We start from the raw sequence: 10835 nt of genomic DNA on the forward strand, positions 1-10835 counted from the left end.
CATAACAAGTGGAGGTTATATGCCTTTTTTTAAAGGTAGGACAACATCTTGAAATTGTATTTCATATCTTTAACGGTTTGGTATATATGTTACATGTTTTTAGTTTAGCTTCCCATATATGGTTAGTAGGGCGAAAACATAGTTGAAGATTCTAAGTAAACCAGTTTTTGTTTTTGTGATAAGAAATCGTTTAACATACTCAGATTACAGACATCAACAAATATAAATTATTGAGAATTGTTGTGCCTATGTCTACAGAGTCGTCATAAATGAGACTGATCTCTAATCATAATATTGAACGGTGTGAAAAATTATGTCTAACAAAACAAATGAATCGGTTTATCTCTATTTTACGTCAAAGAAATGTGATAAAGGAAAAGGGCAATGTTAAAGAGTTGGTATAAATAATTTATTAGTCCACAACAGTGAAATCTACGATTCAAAACGAACATATCGATCAATAGAGCAGTGGAAATATGATACGAAACGACCTGAGTCTTAAACGGCGACGATTGTCAGTTCGTATGACCCAAATACGCAAGGACTTTATTTGCATCTGTGCCAAGTGAAAACGGCGAAAATGAATGAAAACATTTTTTTTTTTTTTTTTGTAATTGATCGAAAAAAGTTTTTTTTTATAGAGACACAAATTTTTCAATGACTGAAATTTTATTTTCAAAAAACAAAAAATCCAAAATACTCCAAACCAATTTTGAAAAATTTCAACTTTATATTTTGATACGCAATGCGTACTTGGGTAACATTCATTGATATACATGAAATTAACATTTGAGGTGAATAAATTCGTAAGCATACGCATGAATTTAGGTACGACCCTAAAATATAAAAAATATATTTATAAATTACAAAAAAATTGTACAAAACACATTTTTTATTTCATTTAGATCTTCCTTTTACACATTCATTGCAGTGCATTACTGTATATCAATTTCCATATAACCATCGGCATGCGTTAAATGTTTCGCCTCCAATTGTGAACCTTCTTCGACAATGAAATTGGCACCAACTAAACAATTTTTAAGTTTTGTACCCTTTTTAACAACAGCTTTGGGACCAATAATACAATTATCAATATTGCAACTGAAAAGAGAATAGAGAAAATATAATGTAAATCAATTTTAATTATAAAATATTTAATTCGCTTACCCCTCTTCCACAATAGCATGGGCCATAATTAGTGACTTATTAACAATATTTTTGGGGTTAATAAAGCAATTTGGTCCAAAGACACTGAAATTCAATGATGTCTTCTCCGATAGCTTGGCATTATCGGCCACAGCAATTTCCTTGGTTTGTGTTGAATTGACAACTGCATTAGGTGATACTAAAGGAAGTTCCAAACCACCACAGAGTAACGGCCAAATTGTGGGAAGCTAAAAGAAATAGAAATATAAGTTATTACTTTTCTTAGAGTTCTGCGCATATTTTTTTCTCTTTTGAGTCGACCTTAATGATACAAGTTTTGTAATGAAAAGGAAAGTCAGAAGAAGAACCTACGCACACACCATTATGCGACGCTTTTTGTCGTTGGTAAAGCGGCTCACCAGGCATATTGGGGTATGTGGCTTTATAAAGGTCGTATGTTGGTTACTTGTATTTATGTCGAAGTCGATGCGAATTAAATTCAAATTTGTCAAGGTTTGACATTTGTCTTCACTCTAGAAACAGTCCTTTTCGATAATCGAAAAAAGTCAATAATTACAATATTCTTGCAGGTCCTGGAACAGAGCCTATGTTTTAATCCTTACCTTTTGATTGATGGCAAAGAACGACAAGGTGGTGTTGACACGCACACCAATTGTCTCCTTAGGTGCCTCCAGGGCATAACATCTCAATAGATCACCATTATATAGTGGCTTTGTTCTATTGTCATTATAGAGAGTTACTTTGAATATGTGTTGTTCTAAATTTGAGGTTGGGATGAACTGCAAAAAAATTGTATTATTGAAATAAATATTAAAAATTGAATATTCCTCTGCAATACTTACATCAAATATATTATCGCCTTGTTTACCCAATTCAGATTGTGTATCGGATACAGGATTTGTAGTTGAATGTCCACTTGATTTTGCCATTTGCTTCTTAATTAAATATGGCAAAAATTCACCCTTTAATGTGGAGAAATTTTCGTTCTGCAAAGTAATAATAAATAAATGAGTTATATCCGGATCTGCGCTGTATTCGATCCACACACAGTTCGAAACTCTAGAATTCTAGCGCCTTTCAGCCGTCTGAGGCAGATATTTACACTATACTGATTTATGGGATCAGTGACTGCGTCTACGTGCTCTCCTCACCCAGTTGCAGTTTTCAATTCGGCATTCTGATAGACTAAATAATTCTCTATCTATCCCGTAATGCCCATATCTTTTGATCCACAACAGATTCCAGCACATATCGCATCATTTTGGAAAGTGCAAATTGTAATCTAGCATTGGAGTCAGGTTTGGTGAGGGACTATATATAGTTCGACATTTAGGGAGTTTTTCAAAAAAAAAAAAAAAAATAGGGGCTCAAAACCCTTAACTTAGCTTTGATATGGTGTCCATTTTTATTAATCGGATCCGTAGAACCGGGTGCCCGATCCCGAACTTCCGGATCAAAAAACCGGGTACCCCCTAAGAAAATATATTAGGTTGGGGAAAAAGAAATCCATTATTTTTATGTGAACTATAGGACTTTATTTAACATGCTTCGGAATGTCCGATTTGGGCCAAATATGCACCGTTTTGTTGTTGTATCAGCTTGTACTGCTGTGTATTTCTTCTTATTCTCCTTAACCTGGTTCTGCCTCTAACTCGAAGTCCAGGAAGGCTGCGACCTGTATAGGTTGAGTCCAGAGAGAAGATGGGGTTAGGTGAGTGGGTTTGGATGGGCAGTTGAATAGGTGTAGCGTGTCATGTGGTCCGTTACCACATGCTACCTCTCCATCAATTCGGGCCCAATATGAATTGAGGCTGCTACACCATCCAGATCTTAGTTGTGCCAAGACCACTCTGGTTTGCGAGGTAGCTCGTGCTCTTCTGCAGCTATCATAGGTGGGTGATCTCCGAGGATGGTTTTCACACGATATTCTTGAATTCCTCAACTGCAACCGTGTGAATACGATTTAATTATGCTTGACATCCCTGTTGATCTAGAGGCTCCCTTTTGTATCTCTCTCCAGATCATGGAGATTTGTTGCCATTTTAAAGGTAACTTCATCCTCTCTCATAAAAGTCCTGCTCCTGCAAAAAACTCTAGTATGTAGTCGATTTTCACAATCCTCCCTAGATACCAATTTTTTATCATTAACGAAATTTTGCAATGCATGAAAAATAGGATAACAGCTTGGTGCTAAGTCCGGACAGCATTAAAACTTCCCAACCAAGCTCCCGAAATTTCTGGCGAGCCACTGTACTTTCCTGTTGGCCAATTCTGGCCGTTTCTGATCAATTGCTATCTTCAAACGGTCCAGTTGTTGACAGTATAGATCAGAATTTAGCGTTTGACCATATGGAAGCCACTCATATTAAATAATCCCCTTCCAGTCCCACCAAATGCATAGCAGAACCTTCCTGGCCGTTAGTCCTGGTTTGACCACCGTTTGAGGTGCTTCACCGCTCTTTGACCACGAACGTTTTCACACAGAGTTATCGTATGTGATCCATTTCTCCATCCGTTTAAGAAATGGGTCTATCTCATTCCGTTTTACCTAGGTTTCGCAGATGGAAATTCGATCTATCCTATTTTTCTGTTAATTGCCGTAGCTTTTTTTTGAATCCAAACATCAAACTTCTTTTTTAATCCAGATTTGTGTAAATGGTTTAAAACAGTTTTATGGTCAGTTTTTAGCTCCAGGGCGATGTTACGACTGCTAACATGCCGGTCAACGTCGATCATTTCACCGATTTTATAGACATTGTCGACGGCTGGCCGAATAGATTTCTTTTTTCCCCCAACGCTTAATTAGGGTAAAATAACTACCTTTGGAAAAATTCAAACAAATCTGATCGTTTTACCTAAAATAAAGTTAAGCCACATTTTGGATATTTGTCGAAACATGGACCTACCTGCCTACCAAAGATTTTTTACTCTCCTAAAACTCCCGCTTATAATAACATATTCTATTCCACTTACTACTTTATACATTTTCAATATACAACTTTCCACTTACCTTTTTCAAAAATTCCAGCACCCATTTTTTCATAACATAAATATGAGAATCGGTCATTCGTGAATAGATGGTCATTTTACCATTTTTACGCAGCAGATGAGCATTTACATTCATAACTTCTTCAAAATCACTGGCGGATGCCAAAAACAACAATCGCCTAGTCTCCGGATGTATTCCGATTAAATCTCTTTCTGGCTTATGTTTAGTCTTTGGCCCGGGCAGTGTTACATCCGATTCAAAACCACTTTTAAATAGCAATGCCGTAAATGAAGCATCATGTTGACGGAATTTGTTAATCAATGGAAACAGACTAACATTGGAAACAATGTCACAACTGAGGACAAGGAAATCCGATTGTATTTTATCGTGAACATAACGCAAACTATCGGCCGTTCCAAAATCACTATCACTTGGTATGCTAACAAAATCCAATTTCATTTTCAGTGATGTGCGCTCCAATGCCAGCTGAATTTCACTGCGTTCACTTTCCAGGACAATAACAATGGCCTCTGTAATGAAAGGATTGTGCGTGTTAGAGTTCCTCACATTTCATCATCCAATAACTTACCTTGAAAATTGTGGGTCTGCAAAAGATTTAAAGGATACCACAACAATGGATATGGACCAATTGGTAATAGACATTTTGGTGTTTTACCCAACACTTCGGGCAAACGAGTACCACGACCGGCAGCCAAGACAACAGCCTGAAATTCTTGTGTCACCATTTTTGTCTATTGTTCCAGTTTAGATTTCCCTAAATTATCCAAATTATAGCCAACCGATCGGAATATGCAATTCTTCACATGCACGCACACACACACCATCGAAGGTATAAAATGTGTTTACGTTGGCGAAATGTCAATATCAGCTGTTTGTATACGTCTCAACGACTGCGTTTAAATAAAAGCAGTGTAGCGACGCCGTCAGCGTACGTTGTGGATGGAAATTATATGCCATAATTTTATAGTAAAATAATTAAAACTTTTTTATGGAAAAATTAATATATACTCAATATACATATTAGATTTTTAATATTTTTTTAAATCAAATCTGGGACTTACCTCGTATTTTAAGGAATTTTTTATTTTCCATGTTTTGATTATTTAAAGATACCAGATGAAAAGAAAATTAAAATGACATGGTATGAATAGTTTAGACAAAAGTTTAGTACCCATTTGCTCTATATAATATATATATTTTTTAATTTCGCACATTGTGTGGGGTGTACCACAATTACTGAACCGATGAGTTCCATTTTCGGGTCTGTCATGAATTTAGAAGATTTCAAATGTTTAACCCTTTAGGTGAGAGTTACAAGAAGGAGTGGAATGGTTTTATCCTCAGGCCTGTTTAAGGTTTGGTAAAGTTATTATGATATGTAAAAGTTTTCAAAATGTTGACCAGAGAGGCGCACCGATCTTTTCCATCTTCAAACTTGATCTGGATGTGTAAGATTACCACAATGTACAAAGTTGGTATCTAATCGGATATCCCTGATATTGTACATTTATTGTTCTTGGAAAGTGCGGCCATTTTGTTCTTGGAAATTGCGGCCATCAGAACTAACGTGCGCACAAACGAACAAGAATGCTATTTCTAAATCGACTCCAAATAGTTTGAAATAGATTTTGAACAAAAAGCAATAATCCGATATTTTAATGAGGCACATTTTTGTCGTATCAAAGTGTATATATTCTCATAACATTAAGTTTGAGAGTATAATCAGATATTTTAGGTTCATATAATAATTTGATATTTTACCTTCATTGCTATTAAAACGAAGTTATTATTTAAAGTTTATTACAAGGTTTCCACCATCTGGAAATCATTCGTTCACTTTTAACAATATATATGGCTAGGGAAATTTCTTACCCACTCAACTTGTTACTGATTAATTTTTATTGGATAGGTTGGTCTTTGATGGCGATTCCCCATGTGCTAACATTTTCAGTCCATTTTATTGGAGTCTGTTAAACTTTATGAACGGTAAATAGAATACAGCAAATAAAAACAATTTATTTCATTTTTTCAAATGCCTCAAATAGAAAAATCCAAAAAGAATTAACTTATAATTTAGATATATTCTTCCTATCTTCTCTGAAATTATTGTGCGATAATATCTTATCTATTGTAAAATAATACAAACCATAGCGTCCAGAATATCCAATCTTCTTTTCAGTCCATTTTCTTGGAGTATTCGAAATGAAGAAGTAACATTTATCTTACTTGTAATCCTTTAGGTTCTTTCTGGTAAACGTTTATTAATATGTTTAAACATTATTTATTTTTAAAACCATTTAAATTACATTATTCCTATCAACTGAACTAAACCACTTGTCACATGCTAGCGTGTAATGAAATGAACAGACAAACATCAACTGAAATACATTGCTGTCATTGATATGTTCATAGCAGAACATCCCTAGAGTCCCCCAAGAGGGGACAATAAATAAAGTTGCACATCAATATGTGCAAAAAATGCATAAAAGGGTGAGAAAATGACATTCCCAACCAGTTTGCATCATTAAAAGAATTTATTAAAGTGAAACTTCCGGTCGCCATACAATTACATTTTTTCACACAAGAAGTGCAGATAATGTCCACATTAAATTTCAATTCTTTGGTTCAAGGGATTTTCTGGTATATTAATGTTGATTTGACGGAATTTAAATTGTGCGGGAATATGATGAAAAAAATTCTGCAAAAAATATTATTAATGAGTTTCCTCTTGAAAATTAAGAAATTCTGAATAAATAAACCATTTTAAAATTAATATATGAATGAATTATTATGTTTTTTTTTATTACATAGTAATATTAGTTATAATTTAATTGATTATTAATACTACTAATTATCAATATATTCAATATTATATATTTTACGGATGTCCTTTTACTTTGAATGTAGTTTTCCGAGGGTAAGGCTGTATGCGAATAGTTGTATTTCTTCCAGCAACTGACGGTTTATTATTGGGCCATTTATTTGCTCGACTATGGGTTTCTGAAAAATTATAAACAAAACAAAAATCGTCATAAATATAACTATTTAAAAAATAATATACAATTATAATAATTAAAATAAGCAATAAGGTCAAAAAGAATTTATCGCATGCTTCATATTATATAGACACATATACAGTCCAAAAGTGGACCAATGGTCCCATTTTTTATTTTATTTACAAAATTTTTCATATGTTGAAACATTGCGGTGGTGTTACAAGAAAGAGTAAATGTAAATGTGAATTAATCCTCATAATCTTATACGTCATCGCATGATATTGTATCTGTCCGTCCATCCGTCTGTTGATGTTAAATTGTAAACAAAGTACAGATCGCATTTATAAACCGATTTGGATGATATTTGGCAAAACTCATTTATTAGGCCCAAGGATGAACCCTATTGAAATTGTTGAAAATCGGTTCAGATTTAGATATAGCTCCCATATATATTTTCGTCCGATTTAATGTAACCAGTGTATATGTCTTTCATTTGCAACAAATTTGACATAGCGTACTGAATGAAGTCCAGAATGGTCAGTGCTATGTATATCGCTTTCTCGGTTGTTCTTTCCGCGATTTTATCAATTTCAGAGTTTTGGTTTTATTTTACAAAGTGTTTAAACAACAATCACCTCTGTTTTTAACAAATTACTTTACTTTTTGTCATTCGGTTCGATTAAATCAACTAATCATGCCAAGAATTGGCCCCCATATGAATGAATCGTTTACTGTTAGAGTAACTCGTTTATTTAATATACTCCCAAATAATTTAAAGCTATTCTGTTATTCCTATAACTTATTCAGGAAAAAAATTCTTCAACACTATTCCGAAAATCTGTTCTAACTTTTTTATATACATTTTAAATCATTTATATGATTTTGCCTTACTTGATTTGCAAAAATTGATTATCATTTTAAAGCTACGTAACAACCACAATAGTATTCAATGTATTGTATTTATAAATTTATATTATTTAATATTTTACATTTGAGTAGCCATGATGTCACGAAGTTTTTTAAAATGCATCTGCATAATTACATTCATAATGTTTTATTAGTGTTAACATCATTTATTTATAATAACTTGTTTAAAAGTGGATATATTTGAGTAGTCATGATGTAATGCAGATTTAAACATGTTTAAAATATTTATTATATTATATTTATAAGAATTTGTTTTAGAGTAGCTATGATATAAGGTGGATTCTTTGTAATTATACATAAATTGGCCATTAAATTGTAATTTGGCTTCAATTACAAAGTAAATAAAGACAAAAAAAAAAAAATTTTGGGTTCAAATTTAGATATTGCTCCCATATATCTTTTATTCCCATTTTATGTTCTCTTAGGGGGAACACTGACATGAAATTGTTAGGATACATATGTAGATTATACCCAAAGTGGTGAAGGGTATCATATGTGAGGCAACAAATGGTCAACAGATCCTGAATGCAGGAGTTCAAAAACCATCCAGCCGGAATTCTTTAGCCGTATAACTTCTTCACTGCTGCCTCATAGTAAGAGGGAGATAACAATCATTGTGGGGATCACAACAGGCCACTGCAGGATCTCTCACTTCAAAATTGGGCGTTAACGGCTGTTAAAGATAGCCGAACACCCGAACAACCTATCCTTCGCAACAGCCAGCATGAGAGATTGATGAAGATTTCTTAATCGGTACGAAATTATCTGAACCTTCTTGTTCCAAAACCACTTGAGATCTAAAACTGATATTAGGATAAAATAGTCTTAAGGCTGAGGATATAAACACCCTTTAAACTGTGGGAACAATAAGTTTGATATTCCGATTTCCGGTACATTTTTGACGTGTGATGAACTAGCGTTTTTGTTATTCCCCCCATATATTGCTTTGCTAATTTGTCTTACCTGGATTACATGGAGTGCTTTTTGATTGACCACTGGAATCATCGACACTATGACTATAATGAGGTAATCAAATTTTAATAGAATATAAATGCCATAAAAATATAATTTTAATTAACTTACGCTGCCGAACTAGCAGTACTGCTAGCTCCCATGTTAACAAGTTTTTGGAATATAGATCTGAAATCCAAAAAGCATAATTTTATTATATATAAAAAAGAATAATTATAATAACTCACTTTTGTGGCACACTCTTAATACGATATGTCGCACGAGCCAATTTCGGATCAATTTGCATTAGTTCACGATATTGTTCTTGTGATATTTCATCATTACGATCGGGTATAATATATTTACGAATTTCCTTTAACGCGTACGCCAAACGGGCATATGCCTCTGCCGGTGGTGCGATCGTACCAATTTCTACATATAGATCTCTATTTAAATGATTAAAAGCAGGATCACCAGATTGTCTTAACTCATCTTCACGTTCCTGATCACGCATCGAGTTACGACCTTTGATTGCAATACTACATAGAGTCTCCTGATGTAAACGTTTGAGAGTATTACCTTTGGGTCCTAATATTTTTCCTTTAAAATTAAATTTTGGATATTCTTTTACGGGTATGTAGACGTCTTGAGTTATCTTAATGGGTTTTTGTTCATAGACATCTGCCTTGAATTCTTTGCCGGGTATGCGACCGGTTGAATAAACACGATCAATTGCTGAAAAATTGAAAACAAATACAAATATGAATTTTAATTGTGTCGGGAAAAGCGAACATAATTAAGTATAGATTACGATGAGAACAAATTTTGGCCTAAATCAAGTTCCAGGACCGGTCATAGATATGTACAGTGCTGTTGTACATATTTTCCGATATATGGGTATAAAAATATTCTTAGCAATGAAGGTCGGCCACCCATAAAAAATTTAGATTTAAATTGACATTTTTTTGCGATGCCTGTAAAATCTTCAAATAACAGACCGAAGGGCGTTTTCATACGCGTATGAACTTTGAAAGCCTATTCCCGGAAAGTATGGACTTCTTTGAAAAAAATATATTATTGTAACCAGGACTGATTCACAATAAATAAACAAGGAGTATGGTCCGGCATCTACGAATTGCTGGTGGCAGAATATTAAAAACGATCCGCTAATGTAACTCAAACTTGACCTATGCAAATTTTGTTTTAATTAGCTAATATTTTTAGTTTTGTAGATACCGCTTTCCGGCAATTACCGGAAACCAACAATCGACTGCATTACCATATCTTATTAAATCGGCCACAAGAGGAAAGTTCTTCGGTAAGCGTTTCTCCTCCTTCAGCAATTCGTCAATGTAGTTCTGGGCCACTTGATTGATTGTTTGTTGTCATTCATTTTGTTGTTGTAAAGTTAGTTTTGAAAAATAATTTATTTAGATAAAATTTCTCAGATTCCTCCTCTATTGACTATACAAAACAAAGTGATTTCAATTCACAATGAAATGGTGTTATTGTGAATGAAAATTAACAACAATTAGAAAAAGTGTTGTCAATTGAAAGGGTGGTTTAAAATCGACGAAAAAATTTTAGAACCGCTAAACTGACGAATTTTTTTTTTTAATCGAAAGACGAATAATGGGTATATATTCTTGATGTGCCCTCCCTACAAAATTATTAAAGATTTCCATAAAAATAAATCGATATAATGCGAACGTAGTAGGCGATTTTATTCAACTTTTGGCCAGTTCCAGTACTGCAAGACTGTACAAAATTACTAAATTTTTCAT

General features: G+C 33.7%; 1 protein-coding gene and 1 pseudogene across 1 annotated transcript; both read right to left on the reverse strand.

Moving 5' to 3' along the window:
• Positions 1-935: 935 nt before the first annotated feature.
• On the reverse strand, positions 936-4902 carry LOC133327128 (translation initiation factor eIF-2B subunit gamma-like). The gene is made up of 5 exons (XM_061535703.1): positions 4746-4902; positions 4178-4686; positions 1770-2153; positions 1168-1394; positions 936-1101 (listed from the first exon to the last, which is right to left on the reverse strand). The coding sequence occupies exons 1-5, from the start codon at positions 4900-4902 to the stop codon at positions 936-938; spliced, it is 1443 nt and encodes a 480-aa protein (XP_061391687.1).
• A 4147-nt stretch (positions 4903-9049) lies between these two features.
• Positions 9050-10475, reverse strand: LOC133327131 (KH domain-containing, RNA-binding, signal transduction-associated protein 3-like; annotated as a pseudogene).
• Between the last annotated feature and the right edge of the window lie 360 nt (positions 10476-10835).

This window comes from Musca vetustissima, unplaced genomic scaffold, assembly GCF_032173495.1.
Source record: "Musca vetustissima isolate MV318-11 ecotype Yass unplaced genomic scaffold, APGP_CSIRO_Mvet_v1 utg206359, whole genome shotgun sequence".
NCBI lineage: Eukaryota > Metazoa > Arthropoda > Insecta > Diptera > Muscidae > Musca > Musca vetustissima.

Coding starts and splice junctions, on each gene's coding strand:
- LOC133327128 (XM_061535703.1), bottom strand. CDS start 4,902: ATGGTGACACAAGAATTTCAGGCTGTTGTCTTGGCTGCCGGTCGTGGT. Junction 4,687..4,745: donor GCAGACCCACAATTTTCAAG/GTAAGTTATTGG, acceptor CTTTCATTACAG/AGGCCATTGTTATTGTCCTG. Junction 1,395..1,769: donor TCTTTGCCATCAATCAAAAG/GTAAGGATTAAA, acceptor TATTTCTTTTAG/CTTCCCACAATTTGGCCGTT.